This window comes from Lissotriton vulgaris, unplaced genomic scaffold (genome assembly GCF_964263255.1).
Source record: "Lissotriton vulgaris unplaced genomic scaffold, aLisVul1.2 SCAFFOLD_996, whole genome shotgun sequence".
Taxonomy (NCBI): Eukaryota; Metazoa; Chordata; class Amphibia; order Caudata; family Salamandridae; genus Lissotriton; species Lissotriton vulgaris.
In genome coordinates this window covers 342,438-369,646 of record NW_028241094.1, presented here as the reverse complement: position 1 = coordinate 369,646, position 27,209 = coordinate 342,438, and the positions used below count along the sequence as shown (strand labels likewise).

General features: G+C 46.4%; 1 protein-coding gene across 1 annotated transcript in view; it reads right to left on the bottom strand.

Annotated features, from left to right (window-relative positions):
* Window positions 1-27,209, bottom strand: part of LOC147672113 (E3 ubiquitin-protein ligase TRIM39-like) — a 219,769-nt gene that overhangs the window by 125,285 nt on the left and 67,275 nt on the right. The window contains exon 2 of the mRNA XM_086948026.1: window positions 5,460-5,555. Within this exon, the coding sequence (XP_086804152.1) occupies window positions 5,460-5,555 (96 nt within the window). The remainder of the gene's footprint in view (window positions 1-5,459; window positions 5,556-27,209) is intronic.

Sequence of the window (27,209 nt, the reverse complement as noted above, 5' to 3'; positions counted from 1 at the left end):
TACTTGGTGGCCATCTTAGACTAGTCATCCTCATTAACTATCTCTCCTACTTGGCGGCCATCTTAGACTAGTCATCCTCATTAACTATCTCTCCTACTTGGCGGCCATCTTAGACTAGTCATCCTCATTAACTATCTCTCCTACTTGGCGGCCATCTTAGACTAGTCATCCTCTCTGGTGGCCATCTTAGACTAGTCATCCTCATTAACTATCTCTCCTACTTGGCGGCCATCTTACACTAGTCATCCTCACTGGCGGCCATCTTAGACTAGTCATCCTCATCATTTGATCTTACCTAAGGCTAGTCACAAATTATATTCCTATAGCTCTCTGTAACTACACCTACCCACACACTGTCCCTCTTCTACCTACTCCACCTCTCCCAACAGGGAACGCACGGGCAAGCACACATATAAAATTAACTAACCACCCAACCCAACAAGTGAAGTAGTGTGGCTCACTGGTTAGAGGCGGCAGACCCGAGAGCAGAGGACGGCCCGGGACCAGGGTTCGATTCCCGGCGCGGCAGGTTTCTGGACCAGGGTCAGCGTACTCGATAATTCTCTCGCCTCGGTGCCCACTCTGATCAGCGATCACACTCGGCAACTCTGGGCATTAGCTTGCCTCATCTTCACTAACGGCCCCACCAGACCGCCGGGGATGCCTGGTCTCACCCTGGAGATACCCATTAAGGGACCATCTCTCAGGGAAGCCAGGAAGGGTTTCGCAGCGGTCGAAGCGCCTTGGGACCCTACGGGTAAGTAGTGCGCTATATAAATGCCTATACATTTACATTTAACCACCCGAGCTCACCCAAAAAAACGCCAAACGATTCAAACATAACTTCCTGAAGGCCCACCCTGAAACCCCTTTCGTGGACACCTACTTCTCACTGAGCAATGAAGCCAAGAGCACCAATATAATTTTCTACACTATACGTAGAGCACAATAGAGAAAAGCGCTCCTCTCCTTACTCACTATCTCCACCACCAGGAAATCCGCTCATGGCCTAACACTTTCTATCATACCATCCTAACTCTTCCCAGGCCGCGCTACCATCACTATCTACAACAACGGGACCATCCTATTTCAATCCACAGACAGGAACCTTGACCTACTTGACAACTTGTTCCCCACTTTTAAAGAACATATCTCCAACCGTCTGTACACCAATCCAAGCACCTCTGACAACACAACACCCCCTACCCCTAATCGCCTATCTGCCCCCACCCTCAACCACTCTAACCTAGCGCAGCATCAGAACGTCACGCACCTCTCCCCTCCCCCCAGCACGATAGTCACGCACCCTCCCGCTGTAGCTACTTCACACCCCTCAACCACAGGCGTAGATCACTCCCCTTCATACATTCTCCACTCCCCCACTCTAGTACCTCTAGTACCCTATCCAATCACTCACCCTCGGTTCCCATCCCCAGTCCCACACTGGACAAGATTATGGCCACCCTCCTCCTAGTCATAGAAGATCTTCACACTATCAAAGAACTTCTTTTCATACACCCCAGACACCCCTCACCCACCAACACGTCCCCGCCCAACAAATCACCCTCCCTCCCCACGGACCCTCTCATTCAATACTCCCCACATTGGACCTCTATCCCCGATCGCAATCACACCAACCGCCTTCAATCCCCTTTCGGACCACGACATACACACCCTCCTCCGTTCATATGTCCCAGCTCCCCTTAACCACACAACCACACACCTCTCCATACCCACGATTCACTCAAATCCCCTTAGGCCCCCCACACAAAACAATAGAAGTTTCGTCCCCAATAACCTTAGAAAAGTCCCCCTCTCTCTAGAACCTTCTACCACCCTTTTCACTCCCCGACTCAAATGCTTACTGCTCAACTGCAGATCGGCCCCTAGACACTCCTCCGACATCGCGGATCTCATCATAAATATGGACCTTGACCTAGCCATTCTGACAGAAACCTGGCTTATTGAATCTTCTACACCTATAATGGACATTTTTGTCCCCCCCAACTACCACATCATTAGACTTGACAGGATAGGCAAGACGGGCGGGGGAATCACATGCATTTTTAGGAGCAACCTCTCTGTTACTAAAGCCACTTCTCCCTCCCTCACCTCCTGTGAACTCTTCTGCCTCGATGTCACCAGCGAGGGCAAACCTATATGCTCTCTACATGTCATCTACCACCCACCCGGGGGCAACCTCACCTTCACTCAACAACTCATGGACACGATCTCTACCAATTCCGGACGGCAGAACACTCAAATCTACCTGGGTGACCTCAATCTCCATTGGAACGATCACAATGATGCGGTGGTGAATAGTCTTAAAACTTTCCTCAACGCGCTTGACCTCACCCAAATCTGCAACAGCCCGACCCATGACAAAGGCTCTATCCTCGACCTTATCATTCCCAAAGAGGACTCCACCCAACTGGGGGCAATCCAACCCTGTGACTGGTCAGACCACCACATTATCACATTCTTCATCAACGAAAAAGTTAAACTTAACCCGGCTCAACCCACCAAATCCAAAATTTGGAAAAGGGACCTGAAGAAACTCAACCCCAACTCCTTACCTTCCCACAGCTGCAATCTCCTCCTACCCCCTACTGGCGCCTCGGACGTACAATCTCTGACCTATCTCTACCTCAACTCTATGACCTCAATAATCAATGAAGCCGCCCCCCTGCAACTGAAGAGAGTCTCCACCAAGAACTCTAACCCATGGTATGATGGTTGACTCAACGAAGATAGGCGTGCCATGCGAATGGCAGAGTGCACCTGGAGATCAGACCCCTCAGCACTGCACCTTAAAACTCTTAAGAAAAAGAGAAACGCCTACTTTAGGAAAATCAAGCGCTCAAAAACGGATTTCTTCAGCCTCCAGCTCGATCAAGCAAAAAACCGCCCAAGAAAACTGCTTGAACGAGTCAAAACTCAAACCAAGGAACAACCTCTACAATCAAACAGCACAACAAGCGATATACCATCCTGTGAAGGCTTCTCTGCTTTCTTTGAGCCAAAGGCTGATAACATAAGAAGCGATCTCCTCAATGATGTAAGCCGCTACTCCAGCCTCAACAGCATAACCTCCACTCAACCTAAAAACAACGCGGCCTGGTCTTCCTTCGACACCTACTCAGAAGAGACAATTAACAAACTGCTCGGCACTTTGAAACCCTCTAATCACCTCACAGACCCCTTACCTGCTAATGCTGTAAAAGACTTCATCCCCCTGCTCCTCCCACTTTGGACTAAAATCATTATCAGCTCCCTTCAACAAGGACTCATCCCTGACTCCCTCAAGGTGGGACAAGTCACGCCTATACTCAAGAAACCTACAGCTGACCCTGCTGACCTAAACAATTACCGCCCTATCAGCAATATCCCCACCCTGGCCAAACTGCTGGAAAAATGCGTACAACTCCAACTGACAAAACACATCGATCAGTTTGACCTCCTCAACCCTCACCAGTCAGGCTTCCGAGCAAGACACAGTACGGAAACGGCTATGACACACATAATTGAGGACGCCCTCCAAATCCTAGATCATAACGACACCTGCCTCCTCATCCTACTTGATCTTTCCTCAGCATTTGACACCGTCAAACATGAGAATCTACTTGAGCTGTTAAGTACCAGAATGGGTCTATCTGGGACGGTTCTCAAGTGGTTCACTTCCTTTCTACATAATCGGTCTCAAAAGTTCAAGATCAACAACGTGTTATCCCCATCTGTGCCTGTAACACTAGGCGTCCCACAAGGATCTTCCCTTTCCCCCACACTGTTCAACCTCGTCATGGAACCACTCACCACCCTGCTCCAAGCATCTAATGTACACTTCCATATGTACGCAGACGACACTCAACTCTATCTCAAACTACAATCCCCGGAAGACATCAAACTTCTGGACTCTACGCTCAGAAACACCCAATCATGGTTGGCCGATAATCACCTCAAACTAAATGCTCTGAAAACTGAGTTCCTTCTGATCTCACCTCCTGCGAAAATCTCCACCACCCAAACCTGGCTCAAGCACCTAACTGCACTCAATGTCCAACCCACTATCGTGGACTCCGCGAAATCCTTAGGCATCACACTTGACACCAATCTCAACATGCAGCAGCATATCAGCAAAGCAACTAAGGGAGCTAATTTCCAAATCAACACTCTGAGGAAACTTAAACCCTTTCTCCCTGCTAAGGACTTCCAAACTGCAGTACAAGCCCTAGTCATTCCACGCATAGACTACGGAATCGTCGCTCTCTGCGGACTCCCCCAATCAACAACTGCACCCCTAAGAGCCTCCTTGAACGCTGCAGCGAGACTTATCACTGGATCAAAAAAACATTCGTATATTTCCCCCGACTTAAAATCCCTGAACTGGCTGCCTTTCGAAGCCAGGATACAGTTGAAAATCGCTTGTATGACTCACATGGCTGTACACCACAAGTCACCCAACTACCTCACTCAAAAGCTGACTATATCAGGGGGCTCGAGATCCACCAGAAGCACAAAAGATCTCCTCCTGAAACCGCGAAGATTCCGGAAGGAAAAAACGTATAAACGCTCCTTCTCGGGAATGGCACCCAGGATCTGGAACGCTCTCCCTCCTGAAACAAGGGTTATCTCCTCCATTGCTTTTTTTAAGAAAGAAGTAAAAGCCATCCTTATGGCTAAATTCACTTGAACTCTTTTTGGATATATCGAACACACTGCACCGACTTTGTATTATTTGCTTATCTGATTGTCTAACTGTACTCCTGTTTTATCTGATTGCTATCCTATTTTGCTACTCACTTACTACCTATTTTGTACCCAAAAGTTTGTTTAACCACTCCCTTGTATCCCTTACCCCTCGTTTCTGTAAAGCGCTCTGATATCTGCAAAGATCTTGTTCGCGCTATATAAAACTTTGAAAATAAATAAAATAAAGATATAGGAATACTATATCTAAGCAAAGGGTGATTACACCACCTTACCCCAGCTGAGTGATCAGCCTGAGGTGTCAGTTTGGATGGCCAGCCAGGGGTGGCATAATTCATGCTGCAGCCCCTGGTAGGCCTTGGATGCACCTATGCCCTGGGTACCTATGGTACACTATACAGGGGCTCACAAAGGTGACTCAATTCCCAATTAGGTATGTACCTAAAGTACATGGTATCAATTTAAAGAGAGAACAGCTGGGCTGTGGATCTGATTAGCAGGCCCACAGCCACACTAAATTCGAAAAACCAGAGTATCACAGCAAAAAGTGGGGGGGGACCTTAGGAAGCAGACCCTACTCTTCTACATGCATCTCCCTCAAATGAGCCAAAAGAGCACAGAGGTGCACACTCATGACCACCTGCAGCAGACTCCCCTCTATGTTTTGACTCACGATTCAGAGCTTCTTTATACACTAGATTAGGAGAAATAAACCACCACCAACATCCGCCAGGGAACAGTCCCCCACTCACCCGTAAGCTTCTAAATGCATCCTCTTTTTTCCGTTTGGGTTCCTGGAGGTCTTGCACCTCTTTGTTCATTAGCTGCAGCCACTCCTGGAGGTCAGCCTGCATGGAGAGAAGTCAGTGAATTAGACGTGCACAAGAACCAGTTTCACGTATCGCCAAACTCATGCTGCACACAAGGAATATCAATTGTGCCATAAATCTGAAGGCAAGGTTCTTTGACACACCTTGATGTGTTGTAATGGTCAATAGAGAAGCGGAAATTTCCATACTAGTGGAGTTTGAACTGCATCTTTAAAGGAGGTTTTGTACAACCAAGAAAGTTTAATGCAGAAGGAATTGTGGGAATAGAAGAAGTCGAAAAACAGCCACTGGTAAATCCACATGGAAGAAACCTGAAAGATCAACAGAGCCCTACAATTGTGTACATTACTACACACTCCAAACAAGAGCAACCCTGTCGAAACCTGCCCACCATCAATGACATCTTGCATTGGAGCTAGCAAGTTCAAGATTATACCCTCCTACGGATATATATATATATATATATATATATATATATATATATATATTCACTGAAAAAACCATAGGTTATAGACCATATATAGTTAGGAATTAGCATTTACAAAACCTTGAAAATTCACTGAAAAAACCATAGGTTATAGACCATATATAGTTAGGGATTAGCATTTACAAAATCTTATTTTACTCACACAAAACCATTGAAATTCGCATATATAGTTAGTTGCACTAACTATATATCGCGCACCCGCAATCCACTGCTGATGATGTCACATATTACATCATTCATGACATGGTCAGTGACATCACTGATGACATCACTGATGACATCTCAAATGACATCACTGATGACATCACTGATGACAACATCCAGTGACTGTATGTTTCTGTAAAGTTAAAATATGTCTTACATATTGAAGAATGAGTGGATGTATAAGTGTCTGGATGAAGGATTTAGTAGGTGCATGACTGACTGTATGAGTGAGTGATTAAATGTGTCTCACTGAGTGCATGGGTTAGTGACTAAACTGTCTTAATTTGTGCATCATTATGTCTGTTCTGTAAACTGCTGCATGTGTTGATCAGTAGCTATATGAGTAACTATATGGGTTATTGATTGGTTGCCCAAGTATTTGTATGGGAGACTGAGTGTGTGTGTGGGTGGCTGGGAGGTGTATGACTCTGTGCATAGATGTGTGAGCAGTTGATTCACTAGATGTATGGGTTCAAAAGTGCAGGTGGAAACAGCTGTATGGGCAGTTGACTGTATGCATGAGTGTATTGGTGAGTGAATGGATATCTCAGTGCTACATGTCAAAGTAAGTACATATGTAAAACACAGTACATGTGCAGGGCTCGACAAATGTACTCGCCCGCTCGCAAATGCGAGTGAATTTTGTGCAGGTCGAGTCAGTTTCAAGGCCTACTTGACCGGCCTGGCGAGTGCTATCTGGTAGGTGCAGTAGCATGTGGAAGGCTTTAGGTGGCAGCATTGCGATGCGGTGCGCGGTGAAAGGCTTTAGGGGGCAGCATGTATCATGCACGCACGCACGATGGGCATCATGCATCATGCACGCACTGCCTATTGTTTGGGTGCCAGGGCCGTCAATCTTGTAGCGCGCGAAAGCGCTACCAATGACGGCCCTGGCCTACCCCCGCGCTGTGCTGCCTTAAGTACTGCAGTGACGTAGCACGCCACCACGCGCTCTCCTCGGTGGAGTCGGGACTCGGGACAGAGTGCAGGGCGATTTGGCAGAGGTGAGTCAGTTTTGACAACTTGCGGTTAAATTTCTTTTCATCTAACGAGGCTGAGCTGACTGATCCGTCATGTCTCACCCTTTCCCCAGCCTAGCTACGGCTCCATCCCTCCTGTAATTACCACTCCCCAAGGCCTACGAGAATGGTCTGCCCCTCGACACTGCCTGTGAATAATTTGAGGCTGGTCGCTATAGGCATCCTGTCCATTAATAATGCCACGACTTCCCCTCCCACTGTAATTCGGGGTAATAAAGATAAATTTAAGGGCCATCTTGTGGGGGCGGGAAAGCTGCAGTTGGTGTGACGGCCTTTGCTGAAGGTGAACGGCGCGCCACAGCCCTTGTGCCATACAAGTCGTAGAATAATAAAAGAGGCATAATATTACATTGGTTTTATAGATTTTCTTTCGAAGACGTGGACACCTTAGCTTGAGAGTGAGAACCGTGAATAGAAAAATATAAGCTTATAAAATGCTTTGTTCACTGTTTTCCTCTGGGTATTTAGCGCCAAGTGAGGGTGCACTTGGTGCCGCCTTAGGGACTGGTGCGCCTGCTGGGCAGTTGGTAGCATGTTCATGTGCACACGTGTGAGCCGTCGTCATTAGAAGGAACGGCTCATGCCACTGGTGGTATAATGTGAAAATTCGAGAAAGCAATGATGTTCGTGTTGAAAACATATGTATTGTCTCCAGCCTCACTTGCAACTGCTGCAGTTCCAGATACCCCTTGCTCACAAGGAGCGGGCTGTCATGTGATATGTTTAAACATTTGCTTTGTTCTTCGGTGTGATATGTTGCAGCCCTATTTGTGAGGTCGATTGGAAAACTCATGCTGAAAATGTTTCACTTGTTTTGTAAAAGTATTTAGGCTGCTAGCTTCACAGACATAAAGGAGCTTGTATTTCCACTTAGATGGCAGCACGGTCATTGTGGAAAGACAGGGCCACTCGATTAGCAGTGAAACGAGTGAAATTTAAAACGTTGACATTTACACGATGTAAACTACTCTTTCAAACGGGTTTTTGGTGTTGCCACTTTCTGAACTGAATGGGTAGCAACTTCCTTTATTTTGCGGTTTTTCCTTGGCTCGTTTCGTTGTCTAAATTATTTATGTTATGTTACCTCTCTGGTTTTGGATTATGCTAGTGCTTAACCGAGGCATTGCCCCGTCCACATTTGATTTGGTAATCTGTGTAATTAGCTTACGCTGCACTGAATTTTTATCGCTTTGGTCTTAATAAGATTCGATATATTGTGCATGTCAGTTGAAAATGAATGTCAATGTTGTAATATTCAGTAAAGCGTTACGTGCAAATTAGCATTATATGCTGCATTATTGTGGTAGCAACGAAGTAGAATCACATTGGTGCTGTACTAAGTAGAAATGACAGTTGCACTGTCAAGCAAGTCCTAACTGTGCCCTTGAAAATGCAATCTCAGGCTGCTGCATAAGAAAACAAAATGATCACTGTAGAGCAAAGAAAGCACTTTTTTGTGGAGGCACTTGTTCTGAAAACATGTACTCAAATGGCTCCCAACATGTGGGCAGAGCCAAAGTCCCTCTCTAGTAATGCTCACTCTAATTGCCTGGTGACAGCTACGTTGTCAAGCCAGACCATGTGCAATTTGTTTACAGGACTGTCTGTGCTGTGCCTATATAAACTCACTGTTTAAAAAAAGTTTGCTTGCCTTTTCCCGGATGAAGCGCATGTGGAGAGTTTGATTTGGCTGTGTTGCACCATAGGGTTTCTACTTGCACTTTTATAAATGTCCGAACTTCTGTCAGTTATTATCTGAAGGTACAAAGGAAATTAAATGTCTTCCCAGAGTTTATACTGCTATGCAAGTTGCATTACTAGAACATGTTTACTATTCTGGGTGTAGTTTGTGAATATGTGTATGTTTCCTCACCTTCATTGCTTGATTTTGCTCGCAAGACAGTGTCACCATCACCTCTAAGGTGCGGATTGTGCAGATTGTGTGACCACTAATTACCACCCAGTTTCCCAAAAGTAAGTTTAGGCCCAGAGTTAGGCTTTGGGAGGGGGAAGCGTCAGGCAGACCTTTTAGTTTTACTGAACAGGTATAACCCTCCCTCCCCCATATTAGAACCCGCAATACTCAAGAGCAGACTAGTCTCGATAGTGAGTTATTTCAGAAGCTGCACTGGTGTTGTACCATTGATTAGAGCGCATTCCAAATTGGGGTTGGTTGGCCAACGTTTTCCTGGGCTGTTGGCGCTGCAAATGTTTTGAAAAAAAGTCCATTATGCGATCAATTGTGGGTCGAGTGCATTGCTGTTAGGTCGAGTAGAAAAGTCTACTTACTCGACCTGCAGGTCAAGTGAGATTTTTTAGATTTGTCGAGCCCTGATGTGAGAGTTGACATATATAAATAACTGTGCATAAGAGCCAGTGAATGTGTGAGTGGCTGTATGGATCATTGTAAACTTGTATCAGTGATTGTATAAGAGAGTAAATATGTGTTAGAATATGTTTGAATAAGTAAGGTGTGTATAACTGTATAGTTGAGGAAATGGAGGTGTGATTGATTCTTTGCATGACTGACTAGTTGTGTGAGTAACTCCATGGATGAGTGACAGTCTGTGAGTGTCTATTTACACTGATTGTATCTAAGGTTATATTAGAGTCTGAAGAGGTTCAACGTATTATCACATGAATGATATCATCAGTGATGTAATCAGTAATGTCAAATGAGATGTCATCAGTGATGTCATTTGAGATGTCATCAGTGATGTCATCAGTGATGTCACTGACCAGGTCATGAATGATGTAATATGTGACATCATCAGCAGTGGATTACGGGTGCGCGATATATAGTTAGTGCAACTAACTATATATAGGAATTTCAATGGTTTTGTGCAAGTAAAATAAGATTTTGTAAATGCTAATCCCTAACTATATATGGTCTATAACCTATGGTTTTTTCAGTGAATTTTCAAGGTTTTGTAAATGCTAATTCCTAACTATATATGGTCTATAACCTATGGTTTTTTCAGTGAATTTCAATGGTTTTTTAATAGCAAATATCAAAAGCTATAAAATGTATTCTTCTTTTAAATGACACTTTTTCCCCAAACTGCCTTGGTATATTCCAATATATGTCAAAAACAAAAATGTAAGTGGTCCAATCAATTTTTTCCACAATTTGAGAAAGCACAGAAACATGTGAATAAATCTGTTTCTGCTTACATGAGAGACTATGGAATGGGTTTAATATACAACAATAACTTGCGTTCCAACATTCAACACATCTACAGAAGAGATGGTGTGCACTTCTCTGATGAAGGGAATAGAATATTCGTCCTTTATTTAAAAGTGTGCATTGGAACCTACTTAGAGGTACCTAAATTAGCCACAGAACACAATAGCTCTTTTCAGAGCTACCCTACCTCTGATCATTCAAAACATTTATCTTTTTATAAAAAAAATTTCTTCACCAAAGTACGCTCCCCGGTTTGCTTACCGGTGCGCGTACCGGGCGCTCCCCCCGCGAAATTTTCAAAAATTGAATTTTTGTATTTTTCCATATATCAGCGTCCTAATCCCCCCTCAGAAAACCTAGAGGGTCACAAAGTGTCTACCGTGCCCCCTTCTACCCATTCCGTACATTGTTTGTCCTCCATCTTATGTATCAATTCTACCGATACACAAAAGGGAGGACTCCCGTAACGCTGCCGGTTCGCGTACCGGGGAGCGCACCGGTAAGCGCTCGATAAAAAAAAAGGTGGGAAAGTAATTTACAGAAAAACTACTACAGACACTTTCATCAAATATAGAATAGGGCCTACTACATAGCAGTCCCTACCATTTACCCAAATTTGATGGAATTCCATTGAGAAAATTATGCTGTAAGCCTGACTAAATATCCTGAGGTAAATTACCTAACAAAAACACTTATGAAGTGTTAGAATTGACAACCAATCAAAATGCTACTTTCAATATCTTCTATTATTTCATGACATTTGATTGGTTATGTACCTGAATATATATAAAGAAAAAGAGAGAAACACAGCCATTTTGACTACTACTTCCTGAAGTACATATCAAGTGCATTTCAACTGAGAACTTAAACTTCTTTTTGATTGGTAAGATGATATTTTAAAAACTGAAGTATGTTCAGCACTTTAAGTTAATTAGGAAAACATTTTCTGATAGTTCTATACTATCCCGCTGTAATAGTTATAAAATAAGATAGACTTCGCTGTTTTAGTTATGGATGGACTTAGGCTTGTCTTGTATAATTAAGAATTAACTTAGGCTTTATCACATACATTTTTTTATATTTCTACTTCCAGTCTGATACCATACACTGCCCAAAGATAAAATCACTGTTTAAAAAAACAAACTACCTGTCTGTACTTAAACCCAACAGTGCCCTACCTGTACTGATCTATATATATATATATATATATTTTTTTTATTATTATTCAATCTTTATTTCGGCCATTGGCCATCAAAGATATACAATAAAACATATATAATCACTATAAAATCGACATACATAATCAATCAATGCATACCTATAGAGTGTAAAACCTTGAGATTGCATACTGCTAAAATTACATTTGAAACTGTGGACCTAAGAATTAAGAGGGAGCCTGCATCTTCAGAATACGGGTGCGAGTGTGCCAAACATTGGTGAGGAATTTTGCTAATACAAACACAGTTAGGCTTGAAGCATCGGTTTTTAAAATTCTGTACATTGGGAGGTACTCCCTACAACCCAGGTTTCTGATCAGTGGTAGGAGCCAATATTTCCTCGCTGCCTTGTAAACTGGGCAAAACAGAACCACGTGTAAATCGCTTTCCTCCGCGGCGGCGCAGGCCGGGCACTGCTTAGTGGAGGGGGGTGATGACCAGGAGCTGGTAAAAGATCGTAGGGGCAATGTGCCATATCTCCATTGGAGAAACAGCTTCCTGGCCAGCACAGGGGAAATGGCATCTAAAACCCTCTCCAGTCTGTACGAGTCCTTACTTTGCGCAAATACAGAAGTTAATGACCCTTCGCCCTGGCTGTCTAGGGCCATGGCTAGTTTTTGTTTGTGGTAAGCAATGGCCAGAGCTCTCTTTGAGATGTTTAGTGAGGCATTAGCAGGGTTAGACCAAAGGTCAGGAAACCCCAATATCATACAGGATTTTTGGATATATTTTATCCAGGGGACCAGTAGCGCTTTCGGGTGGGTCAATAGCTCCATCAGTTCCGCCCTATAGGCAGAGAGTTCATCGCTACTCCATAGCCTTCACCAGAAGGCTATGGGTCTCAAACCTAGTTCATCAGCTATTGGTCGCAGACCCAGATCTAACCTCAAGGGGAGGAGCGGGGTGCTGGGCGGAAGTGCAACTATCTGTCTGATGAAATTATTCTCAGTTAAGGACAGGCTACGGCAAGATGTATGTCCCCACAATTCCGCCCCATACATAGTAGCACCCCTGGCCTGTGCCTTATAGATCTGGATGAGCGGCCTCAGCGGACGGTATGAGGAGCCATTCATCATCCGCGCGATGCCCCCTGTAATCTGTACCAATTTGAGGTTGGCCCTGCTCTGGTGTGATCCCCAAGACATAGTTTTGTTGAGAGTTACACCAAGATATTCAAAGGTGGAGACTCTCTCGAGCCGTAAGGCTCCCAATAGCGGATTCGGCCGCAATTTTTGACTTGGGTTCAGGACCATAAACTTAGTTTTAGCCGCATTAATTTCTAAGCCCCTATCAGTGCAAAAAGCCACGAATGAATCGAGGATCCTCTGTATCCCCATTGGGGTTTTGGACAGCAGCAGGGTGTCATCCGCAAACATGATTGCAGGGACCTTGCTGCCGTTCAGTTTGGGGGCGTCTGTGTATTCAGTGGCATTTAGGTGCGCGATTACCCCGCTGACAAAGAGGCAGAACAGGGTTGGTGCCAACACACAACCCTGTCTAACCCCTCGATCAACGGGGAATCTATCCGTCAGTGCCCCGGACCTCCCGCACCTCACTCGAGCATAGTTGTTGTGATGTAATCTCTGCAAGATTATCAGGATATCCGGGGGAACGCCCATCTCAGCCAGAACGCTCCAAAGTTTCCGTCTGGGCACCAGGTCGAAGGAGGCCCGCAGATCCACAAAAATTGTGTATAGGCTGCCGCCCTCGAATATCGCCGCCTTCCAGTAGATAATACTCAATCTGAAGATATATTTTTTTTAATTCGTTTTACAGCACAAAAATGGAAGGAGAGAACAAAACTAACTTGGAAATTGTTGCAGGAAGCAAAACAGATACAGAAATTGACTCAATTGACTTGAATTCTATGATGATTCACGGGACTTTGAACTTCTGCAATGTGTGGAAGCAGTAGATTTCCTACTTGAAAATGAAAAAAAAAACTGACAATGAATTATTAGAAGTTCTTTTTAATTTTGAAAAAGAATCAGAATACATTTTTATTTAATAATTCAAAAATTGTTTGAGACATTCATTTTTATATGTATTTTGTAAACTAGTAGCAAATTGATTATAATGTAAAATCAGACTTTAAATATACTGTGAAACTTTTTTGTGTTACATAGTAACTTTGCTCATATTTACTTCCTTTCTTCCACTATATTATCTCCAAAGTGTATTTAACATCTCTTTATCATCTCCTGCCTCCATGGTGTTTCTGCTTTCCTGACAGACTATGGTATGAATTCCATATACCACAATAACTTCAGAAACAACATGCAACATATTTACAAAGAAAACTGTGTATTTTTATTTTTAGACTCTGCATTGGTACCTACATCTTGGTACTTAAATAAAAAAAAAAAAAAAAAAAAAAAAGAACAAACATACAATATTTGAACATTCTTTCATCCCATTTTCCAAGTATTACGCTTCCCGTACCGCTTCCCGGTGCGCGTACCGAGCGCTCCCCCCCAAAAAAAAACGATAATATTTTTTTTTTTGACCCGCGGGACCCTTTTAAAGCCCCCTCATCTAACCTAGGGGGTCAGGGAGGATGTACTCTGCCCCCTTATGCTCATTTCCAACTTTGTTTTTTCTACCTCTTGTGTCTCGATCCTACCGAGACACAAGATGGCGGCCGCTCCGGACTGTTTAGAATGTGGACAGTCACCGGGGAGCCAATCCGCTTCTCCTTGCGAAGTTGCGTTACGCGTCAGGTACGCGAACCGAGGCGCTAACCGGGACGCTGTCACAGATATATCTGTTTTTTAAAACGTTAATTTCTCAAAATCCACTGGAGCACATATATTGAGACATAGCAAAGGCACGTCGGGCAAACCATATCTACAATTTTGCCAAGTTTTGTGTAAATCCATTCAGCCGTTCGAGCTAAAAGTGAGTCCAACCGCCCTATGGAAAACAATGTTAAAAACACGTTTTGGGACCCCCCTTTTTTCTCGGCACCCACTTTACGAAACCCCCCCAAACTTTCAGAGAACGCTCAGAAACAAAATGTGCCATTTTCCTGAAAATTTCAGCCAATTCCGTCCACAAACGCCAAAATTATTCCACATAGAATTTTCAGAAATCCCATAGGAAAAAAATCCTAACTATATATACCTACTGGCGACCGCCAGTAGGTAATATATATATATATATATATATATATATATATATATATATATATATATATATATATATATATATATATATATATATATGTGTACCACGTGACTCCTCTGAATCTCTCGGTGTTTCCAGCTCCAGCTCCAGCTTAGCACACCAGCAAACAGAAGGCAGACGGACCACAGAACTTCAGCATAACGATTTATTCGGTACACAAAAAGCAGCTACGCGTTTCTGGCAAGTTATGCCCTTGATCACGCTGCAACATGTACTAAAGACATAATGCTTTTTTTAAATGCAAAGTTCAAAGGGGAACACCCCCTCACAGTGACGTGATGTGTCATGTGACAAGTAAACAGTGAAAACATACTGCCGCAGTTATTCATTTTTTGAACAAACAAACTTAATCAGTAACTGGATAAATCCCGGATTCTTGTATGTGCAAATACTGAAGGTAAATAAACTTATCACAATTAGACGTTTAACATAAGAACACAATCTACCTGTATAAATACAGATTATTTGTATGACTTAGAAACATTCTTACATACAGTGTAATGTTCATAAAGTTGGTCTGATCTTATAAAAGGGCAGCTGATAAAGTGCTATGTGAGGGTGAAATAAAGTGCAAAGAAGGAGAAAGTGCGAGAGAGGGAGCTAGGAAGTTCTGTGCAATACCATTCATTAAGCAAGAGACGGAGAATATCATGGCATATATAAGTTTCACAGATCCCTGGAAACGAGTAAATATCTCAAAATTCATGAACATGATTCGTCACTCAATAATAAATAGTATAAATAGTATAAAAATAGTATTATAAAATCCAATAAATACACCTAAACTTGTGGTATGCGTGTACACATATATACAAATAAATATATAATTGCATATATATATATATATATATATATATATATATATATACACACTCAGTATGAAAAATAAAACCTATAATTAATATGACAATTCATGTGAATAAATTTGACGTCCGTCAAAGTACAAAAGTAGAAAACTGTGTAGAAAAATAGAGATGCACATAGATACATATATAAAAATATAAATGTCTATATACATACAAATCTACATCAAGGAAAAATGCAAGAATGACATCAAAAAATAATAACTGCGAAAAAATATATACACAAATCGAAGTAGTTATACTTCAACCAATATATACTATATCACAAGATCGATTGAGATGGATATATGAGTGAGCAGCAGAAATGAGACCTCGACCTCAACCTCGAAATAGGGAACCTAACTAAGAGGGAGGGAACATAATGGACCGGGTCTAAGAGATGTATTAACTATTGTGGCATAAGAACAATATATTATAAAAAGTGATGCATCTCATCAATATTGTTCAAACCATTAGGCCAACGTGTATCGAGCTCTAGAATCATCTTGGTTTCCGCCATCTTAAAAGTGATTCCCTGTCGCCTCCTCTTTTGAGGGGCAATATAGCACCGATCACAAAGTATTTCAAACAAGATAAATCATTGTTGTGTGTTCTTTTAAAGTGACGGGCTACTGGGTATGCTGGGTCACTATGTAATATGGCGCGTAAATGCTGTAAAATCCTGACATGTACCTGTAGCTTAGTGCTTCCAACATATCGTAATCCACAGGTACACGTCAGGACATACACGGCAAAGTCTGTCTTACAGTTCAAATTGCCCATGATCATTTTAGGTTCTACATCAAAAGGAGTAGAATAATGCAAAGTATTGATGCCGAACCTACACGTGCGGCAGCTGGAACATTTGAAAAAACCTCTAGAAGGTTTCAACCAAGGAGTTTTGGACTTCAATTCAGGGGCCGCTTTGTCTAAAGCAGACCCCATACTTTTAGCCCGTCTGAAAGTAATAATAGGGTTGGCCGGCAACTTAGTGTTCAGGATATGATCACTGAGCACTATGGGCCAATTCTTTTTCAGAATTGCCTTTAATTTTCTGTCCTCACTACTAAAAGCAGTAATCATGCGTGGACCATCTTCTTGGATGTCAGGAATGTTATCTGCTTCTGACTCCGACTGGGACGTGGGAAATAGGCTCTCTCTGGGTCTGGATTGAGATTTTTCAACTGCTTTCTTTAGAATCTTATCAGAGTAACCCCTATTTTTTAATCGCACTAGCAATTCATCTAGGCATTGTTTGTAATCAGAAGGGGAACTGCAGATTCTTTTGAGCCTTAGAATCTCTCCATAAGGTATTCCCATGATGGTGTGTTTAGGGTGCATACTGGTCGCATGCAAAGTCATGTTACCAGCGGTAGACTTCCTATGGAGTGTGGTATTAAGTTTGGAATTAGCCACATAAATCTCCACATCCAGGAATTGCATTCTGTATTGGTCAATATTGGCAGTAAACTTTAAATTCATGGAGTTGTTATTCATATCATCTATAAACAATAGTGCCTCATTTTTAGACCCTTTCCACACCATGAATATGTCGTCTATGTACCTCAGATAACAGACAACATGATTGTTCATTATAGTGGAGTGCAACGCGGTGAGGACCTGCTCCTCCCACCAGCCAACGTGTAAACACGCGTAGCTGGGGGAGAAACATTATATATATATATATATATATATATATATATATATATATATATATATATATATATATATATATATATATATACACACACACACACACACACATATATATATATATAACTTGAAATCCTTTCCAGATAAAAAGATGAGAGGCCACGCGGGGAACATAAATCAAACAGCCGTTTAATTCAGAGGTCCTGGAATGGCGAATGCATTTCGGCAAACGTGCCTTCTTCAGCGCCTTACCCCTTAACAACTTTCTCCCCAATGACCTCCTGTTAAATGTTCAAAGGCACTGCGTTCCCTCCCCCATACAATCTGCACAGACAATGGCAGTCCGTTTTGAATGTCGCGGACTCCAAATCCCAGCATGCAATATTCTGGCAATGACAGGTAGCCGGTGTGGAGGAGTGGAGATCGATGTGGTCTTGCGCCCAATCAGGTAGGTGGGGTGGTTTGAAGGACAATTGAACGTCGCGGTGCATTTTCTGTGTCCCCGCTGGACTGCAGCGCCTCTCCTCCCAGGTTAGGTCAGAAGCTGGGGCAGTCAAATGTGAGACAGTTCGCCCAGTCGAGATAAAATACCTCAGCAAGCTTCCTCCGCGCTGAGATTTCTGGCGGACTGCTGGGTTTATCGATCCCTCGATTTCTTGGATGCTGCAAGCAGCATGGTTGCCAGTGAAAACCCAGTGTCACTTGATGCTGCAGGGCCTGCTCTTCTGCGCGTCTGGCTGCGCAGCAAATACAACTTGAAATCCTTTCAAGATGAAAAAGATGAGAGGCCAGGCAGGTAACATAGATCAAACAGCCGTTTAATTCAGAGGTCCTGGAATGGCGAATGCATTTCGGCAAACGTGCCTTCTTCAGCGCCTTACCCCTTAACAACTTTCTCCCCAATGACCTCCTGTTAAATGTTCAAAGGCACTGCGTTCCCTCCCCCATACAATCTGCACAGCCAATGGCAGTCCGTTTTGAATGTCGCGGACTCCAAATCCCAGCATGCAATATTCTGGCAATGACAGGTAGCCGGTGTGGAGGAGTGGAGATCGATGTGGTCTTGCGCCCAATCAGGTAGGTGGGGTGGTTTGAAGGACGACTGAACGTCGCGGTGCATGTTCTGTGTCCCGCTATATATATATATATATATATATATATATATATATATATATATATATATGACTTCGCTTCGTCTCACAAGTTTAACACGCTCTCAGAATTCCAAAAAACGCCAGAAATCAGCAGAGTCCAAGGGTGTTTATTGACACCTTACTACATGTTTCGGCTTCCAAGAAGCGCTTGACGAAAATTTGGGGGGGTTTCGTCAAGCGGGGGCCGAGAAAAAAGGGGGGTCCCAAACCGTGTTTTTAACATTGAGTTTTCCATAGGGCGGTTGGACTCACTTTTAGCTCGAACGGCTGAATGGATTTCCACAAAACTTGGCAAAATTGTAGGGACTGGTAGCCCGATGTGCCTTTGCTATGTCTCAAGATATATGCTCCAGTGGTTTTTACGAAAATTAACTTTGAAAAATATATATTGGGCTACATATATGTTGGAGCCCAAATGTAGCCCAATGTAGCCCAAAGTAGCCCAATACTTGTGGGACACCCCCGCGCCGCACGGCCACCAGCTGCTGCGTGTGCCCCTTCGCCTTGTCCCTGCCGCGCTGCCTGCCTCGCCGCCGGCTGACTCTGTTGTCGTTTGTTTTGTTTTATTTTGATCGTCATTTGTGCTTGTTGTTATTGTATTTCCTGCCCGTGTTAGCGCCTGTGTTTTCCATCAGACTCTGTTGTCGTTTGTTTTGTTACTATTTTGATCGTCATTTGTGCTTGTTATTATTGTATTTCTTGCCCGTTTTAGCCCCTGTGTTTTCCATTAGTGCCTGCTTTTTCCAGCTTGTGTCCTTCCTGTTTGCCCGCCTACCTCGCCGCCCTCCGTCTTCCCTCCCCGCTCCCCGCTTCCCGCCACCACCGCAGACCCCGCCCCTTTTTCTATTCTGTTCCCTCCCCGCTCCCGCCTCCCAGCTGCTCCGCCCACCCGCGCACTTCGCCTTTATATGGCGACCGTGCGAACGGGCAGCGGTCACGCGCAGCGGGCGCGCCGTTTGTGCGCCGAAGGCGCGCCAAAGGTAAGCCCGTCTGCGCCCGTATCGCGACCAGCGCCAGGACCCCTGGCCCCCGAAGACCCCGATCGTCCCGCCTGACGTACTCCGCCACCACCCTCATCGCTCTCAACTCCGGCCGACTCCCAGAATGCCATCAGGCCACACCACGACGCACCCACGGACCTTTCAGCTGCCACGCCTGCAAATTCACCTGCATCCGGACCTGCCTCACACCAGCACCCGCCAAGTCGAACACCAGCAGCACCCACCTCAAGTGCATCCTGCTCAACACCCGCTCCGTCCACAGACACGCCATCGAACTCTGGAACCTCCTAGACGCCACAGCCCCTGACGTTGCCTTCCTCACGGAGACCTGGATGAACGCCTCTTCAGCTCCCGACATCGCCATCGCTATCCCAGAGGGCTACAAGATCGTCCGGAGGGACCGCAACGCCAACCAGATGGGAGGAGGCATCGCCATCATCCACAAGAACACCATCCGTCTCACAACCAGCACCGACAACACCCTGACCACCGCCGAACACCTGCATTTCCAGATCCACACCAACCCGAACACCACCCTCAGAGGCACCCTGATCTACCGACCCCCTGGACCACGCACACAATTCAGCGAGGACATCGCCGACTTCGTCAGCCCGCATGCCCTCCCCTCCGCTGACTACATCCTCCTGGGGGACCTCAACTTCCACCTGGAGAACAACAACGACCGCAACACCACCACCCTGCTGGACAACCTCGCCAACCTGGGACTCAAGCAACTGGTGTCCACCCCCACCCACCTCGCCGGACACACACTCGACGCAGTCTTCTCTTCCAGCACAGACATCGACTTCAGCCACGCCACAGAGCTCCAATGGACGGACCACAGCTGCATCCACTTCACCTTCAAGAGAACGACGACCCACCACCTCCAGCAACAGGCCGCCCGCAGAAGCTGGAACAAGATCACAGCAGACCAGCTCGCCACCTCCCTGAGCCAGCACCCTCCTGCCAGCTCAGCGAACCCCAGCCAGGCCGCCGACAACCTCACGAAGTGGATCAGCATCTGCGCGGACGAGCTCGCCCCGCTGAGGACCCCGCCCAGCAGACCCGGAAGCAAGAAAGCCCCGTGGTTCACCGACGAACTCAAGAGCTCCAAGAAGAACTGCCGAGCCCTCGAGAAAGTCTGGAGAAGGGAACCTACACCGGACAACAGGACCTCCTTCAAGCTTGCCACCCGGAAGCACCACCAGCTGATCTGCGCCGCCAAGAAAACAGCATTCAAGGAACGGTTGGACAACAACGCACACAACTACAAGGAACTCTTCAACATCGTGAAAGAGCTTTCCAACCCCAGCGCAGGAAACAACGACATCACCCCATCGCAAGACCTCTGCAACTCCCTCGCTTCATACTTCCACAACAAGATCGCGGACATACACAACAGCTTCAACAACCAACCAACGCACACCATGACCGACCAATCACCCCCCACCACCACCCTCCACGCCTGGACCCCGATCAGCACCGAAGACACCATCCGCATGATGAACTCCATCCACTCCGGATCACCGACCGACCCCTGCCCTCACCACGTCTTCAACAAGGCCGACGCTGTCATCGCACCCCACCTGCGAGACATCATCAACACATCTTTCGACACCGCCACCTTCCCTGAGAGCTGGAAACACGCCGAACTCAGCGCCCTGCTCAAGAAACCAACAGCGGACCCCACCGAACTCAAGAACTACCGCCCCATCTCGCTCCTCCCGTTTCCAGCCAAAGTCATCGAGAAGACCGTCAACAAGCAGATGGCCGCCTTCCTCGAGACGAACGGATCCCTCGACCCCTCACAGTCCGGCTTCCGAGCCAATCACAGCACAGAGACCGCCCTCATCGCCGCCACCGATGACATCCGAGCCCTGATGGACAATGGAGAAACAGCGGCCCTCATCCTCCTAGACCTCTCCGCGGCATTCGACACGGTCTGCCACCGCACCCTAGTACAGCGCCTCAGCAACATCGGAATCCAGGACAAGGCGCTGGAATGGATCATCTCCTTCCTCGACGGAAGAACACAGAGAGTCCGCCTACCACCGTACAAGTCAGAAGCCTCCGAAGTCATCTGCGGCGTCCCTCAAGGATCATCTCTGAGCCCCACCCTCTTCAACGTCTACATGAGCCCCCTCGCGGCCATCGTACGCAAACACAACCTCAGCATAATCTCCTACGCCGACGACACCCAGCTGATCCTCTCCCTGACCAACGACCCTGCCTCCGCCAGAGCCAACCTGCACGAAGGGATGAAAGAGGTAGCCGAGTGGATGACGACCAGCCACCTGAAACTGAACTCTGACAAGACGGAGGTCCTCATCATGGGCTCTTCCCCCTCCGCCTGGGACGACTCCTGGTGGCCCCCCGCCCTGGGCACCGCACCCAAACCGACAGACCATGCACGCAACCTGGGCTTCATCCTGGACTCCTCCCTCTCCATGACCAGGCAAGTCAACAACGTCTCCTCGGTGTGCTTCAACATCCTACGCATGCTACGGAAGATCTTCCGGTGGATCCCCACCGAGACCAGGAAGACCGTCACCCAGGCCCTCGTCACCAGCCGACTGGACTACGGTAACGCCCTCTACGCCGGTACCACCGCCAAGCTCCAGAAGAGACTCCAGCGGATCCAGAACGCCTCAGCCAGACTCATCCTCGACATCCCACGAACCAGCCACATCACCGGACATCTGAGAAACCTCCACTGGCTCCCCATCAACAAAAGAATCACCTTCCGCCTCCTCACCCACGCACACAAAGCCCTACACGACCAAGGCCCGAGCTACCTCAACAGCCGGATCAACTTCTACGCTCCAAAACGCCACCTCCGATCAACCAACCACGCCCTCGCCACCGTCCCCCGCATCCGAAGAGCGACTACAGGAGGAAGGTCCTTCTCCTACCTGGCCGCCAAGACCTGGAACTCCCTCCCTCCCGACCTGCGCCTGACCCAAGACCACCTCTCCTTCAGGAAGAAGCTGAAGACCTGGCTGTTCGAGCAGTAGCGGCACCCCCCCCCCTCCCCCCCAGCGCCTTGAGACCCTACGGGTATGTAGCGCGCTCTATAAGTGTCACTGATTGATTGATTGATTGAAAGATGGCCACCAGAGACAAAAAAAAAACAGATGTAGCCCAAATATCAGCCAGATGTAGCCCAACTATAGCCCAGTGACAGAATGTCCCAGAGTGTTCTAAAGAACAACTAGAGCGCTAACAGTCTTACTTATGACAAAAGTATGGCACACCTGAAGTCATCTTGATTGGAATAAAGTGTTAACACTTAAAACATTTAATTTGCACAGGAACAAAATGAGGGGTTTCATTTTGCCATAGAAATGTTAAATATATATATATATATATTCACTGAAAAAACCATAGGTTATAGACCATATATAGTTAGGAATTAGCATTTACAAAACCTTGAAAATTCACTGAAAAAACCATAGGTTATAGACCATATATAGTTAGGAATTAGCATTTACAAAACCTTATTTTACTCACACAAAACCATTGAAATTCGCATATATAGTTAGTTGCACTAACTATATATCGCGCACCCGCAATCCACTGCTGATCATGTCACATATTACATCATTCATGACATGGTCAGTGACATCACTGATGACATCTCAAATGACATCACTGATGACATCTCAAATGAAATCACTGATGACATCACTGATGACATCACTGATGACATCACTGATGACATCACTGATGACATCACTGATGACATCACTGATGACATCACTGATGACATCACTGATGACATCACTGATGACATCTCAAATTACATCACTGATGACATCACTGATGACATCTCATTTGTAACGCTTTAGCCCATTTACATACTTGATTTGCTGATTGTTTCATTTGTTGCATTGCCAGCGTAACTTTAGTAGCAGATTTGCTCCCTGATTAGTTGCATGTGCTGAAAATCGCCGCTTTGCTTATTGACATTGTGATTTCAGAGTATTTATCAGCATTAGTGTTTTCCCCCCAAGCGCTCTCTCCGTCCTGACCCCTCCGCCTCCATTTTGTGATTGTTGACCTCCTCCTTAGCCCGATCCGCCTCCCAGCTGAACCGCCCTCGCCCCTCCCCCTCCACTATCCATATATGACAGCAGGTCCCGCGCGCAGCGTTCACGCGCAGCGTTCGCGCCCAATCCGCGCCGAAGGTGCGCCAAAGGTAAGCCCGTCCGCGCCTGGACCGCGCCCAGCGCCAGACCCCCTGCCCCTCGCGCTGCCCTGCCCCCCCGCACTACCTACGATGCCGCCACCCTCCTAACCCTTAACCCCGGTCGCGCCCCTAACTGCGTCCAAGCCGCCCCTGGCCACACCCATGGGCCTTTCTCTTGCTACTCCTGCAAATTCTGCGGCACCGACAACATCTCCACTACGACTACACCACAGACTCCCGAACCCAACCACCTTCAATGCATCCTTCTCAACACCCGATCGGTGCACAGGCACGCCATTGACCTATGGAACCTACTAGACACCCTCTCTCCAGACGTCGCCTTCCTTACGGAAACATGGATGAATGCTTCCTCCGCACCAGACATCACCATTGCCATCCCTGAAGAATACAAGATCACTCGCAAAGACCGTACCAGCCACACAGGAGGAGGAATCGCTATCGTCCATAAGAAATCTATCCGCATCTCAACCAGCTCTGACACCAACCTCGCCAACTCTGAACACCTTCACTTCCAGATCCACATCGACCCCAAAACCACACTCAGAGGCACCCTCCTCTACAGACCACCAGGACCCCGCGCAAAATTCAGTGAAGACATCACAGACTTCATCTCTCCACACGCGCTTCCCTCCAAAGACTATATTCTTCTGGGAGACCTCAACTTTCACCTTGAAAAGATAAACGACCACAACACCGCCACCCTCGTGGACAACCTCGCTAACCTCGGACTTAAACAACTAGTCACTTCCCCCACCCACATCGCAGGTCACACACTCGACCCCATCTTCACCTCCAGCAACCATGTCTCCTTCAGCCACACTACGGATCTCCTATGGACCGACCACAGCTGCGTTCACTTCACCTACAACAAGCCCAAACCCATCAACCACTCCCAACCTACCCTGCAAAGAAACTGGAACAAAATCACCACGGACCAAATCTCCGCATCGCTCCTTCGAAACTCCCCAGCCCGCTCTTCTAACGCCAACGAAGCCGCCGCCAACCTCACCCTATGGTTATCCAACACCTTAGCACCACTGAAAAAACGTCAATGCAAACCTGGCAACAAGAAGGCCTCATGGTTCAACGATGATCTTAAGAAGTCCAAGAAACTCTGCCGCTCCCTTGAAAAGGCCTGGAAAAAAGACCCTACCACTAGCACCAAGGACGCCTTCAAACATGCCACCCGCACTCACCACCAACTAATCCGAAAGGCCAAGAAAACAGCATTCAAGGATCGACTTGACAACAACGCCCACAACAGCAAGGAACTTTTCAACATCGTCAAGGAATTTTCCAACCCCTCGGCCAACTCCAACGACATCACCCCCTCTCAAACCCTCTGCGACTCCCTAGCCTCTTTCTTCCACAACAAGATTGCAGACATCCACAACAGCTTTGACAACCAACCCGGAAACCAACCCACCCTACCATCTGCTGACCATCCTCCCCCGTAAACACCCTTAACGCCTGGAACCCAATCTCCACTGAGGAAACCATCCGCCTGATGAATTCCATCCACTCTGGATCCCCCACAGACCCATGCCCTCACCACATCTTCAACAAAGTAGACTCCGTCATAGCACCGCACCTCCGAGACGTCATCAACTGCTCCCTCAACTCCGCTACCCTCCCAGAAATCTGGAAACACGCTGAACTCACCGCCCTTCTGAAAAAACCAACAGCGGACCCCACAGAACTCAAAAATTACCGCCCCATCTCGCTTCTTCCATTCCCGGCCAAAGTCATCGAGAAAGCCGTCAACAACCAGCTCGCCGCCTTCCTCGAAGCCAACAAATCCCTCGACCCCTCACAATCTGGCTTCCGAGCAAAACACAGCACTGAGACCGCCCTCATCGCAGCAACAGACGACATCCGAACTCTACTGGACAATGGAGACACAGTCGCCCTCATCCTCCTCGACCTCTCTGCAGCATTCGACACAGTCTGCCACAGCACCCTTCTACAACGCCTCAATAACATCGGAATCCAAGGAAAAGCACTTGAATGGATCACCTCGTTCCTCACCGGAAGAACCCAGAGAGTCCGCCTTCCTCCATTCAAGTCCGAGGCCTCTGAAGTCATCTGCGGCGTACCTCAAGGATCCTCACTCAGTCCCACCCTCTTTAACGTATACATGAGCCCCCTCGCGGCCATCGCCCGCCAACACAACCTCAACATCATCTCTTACGCGGATGACACTCAACTGATCCTTTCTCTCACCAAGGACCCCAACACCGCCAAGACTAACCTACACGAAGGAATGAAAGAAGTCGCAGAATGGATGAAACAAAGCCGTCTGAAACTGAACTCAGACAAAACAGAAGTCCTCATCTTAGGTACATCCCCCTCTGCTTGGGACGACTCCTGGTTGCCGGAAGCCCTCGGAAAAGCACCCATCCCGACAGACCACGCACGGAACCTTGGCGTCATCCTGGATTCTTCACTCTCAATGAACAGACAAGTCAGCGCCGTATCCTCTTCCTGCTTCAACATTCTTCGCATGCTCAGAAAAACATTTCGCTGGATCCCCTCCGAAACAAGGAAAACAGTAACCCACGCTCTGGTCACGAGCCGACTGGACTACGGAAACACCCTCTACGCAGGTACCACCGCTAAACTCCAGAAGAAACTCCAACGAATCCAAAACGCCTCAGCCAGACTCATATTAGACATCCCACGCAACGATCACATCTCTGGTCACCTTAAAGACCTCCACTGGCTACCCGTCAATAAGAGGATCACTTTCCGACTGCTTACCCACGCACACAAATCACTCTACGACATCGGACCAGACTGCCTCAACTCACGACTGTCCTTCTACACCCCCCCCCCCCGCCAACTACGTTCTTCCAGCCAAGCCTTCGCCACTGTACCTCGCATCAACAAGACCACCATGGGAGGCAGATCCTTTTCATATCTGGCTGCTAAAACATGGAACTCACTCCCCGCTTACCTTCGCCTCACCCAGAACCACCTAGCGTTCAGAAAACAGCTTAAAACGTGGATATTTGAGAAATAATCCTCCTCCCCTTCCTAAGCGCCTTGAAACCCTCTGGGTATGTAGTGCGCTATACAAATTTTATGACTTGACTTGACTATCACTGATGACATCATTCATGTGATAATACGATGAACCTCTTCAGACTCTAATATAACCTTAGATACACTCAGTGTAAACAGACACTCACAGACTGTCACTCATCCATGGAGTTACTCAGACACCTAGTCAGTCATGCAAAGAATCAATCACAACTCCATTTCCTCAACTATACAGTTATACACACCTTACTTATTCAAACATATACTAACACATATTTACTCTCTTATACAATCCCTGATACAAGTTCACAATGATCCATTCAGCCACTCACACATTCACTGGCTCTTATGCACAGTTATTTATATATGTCAACTCTCACATGTACTGTGTTTTACATATGTACTTACTTTGACATGTAGCACTGAGATATCCATTCACTCACCAATAC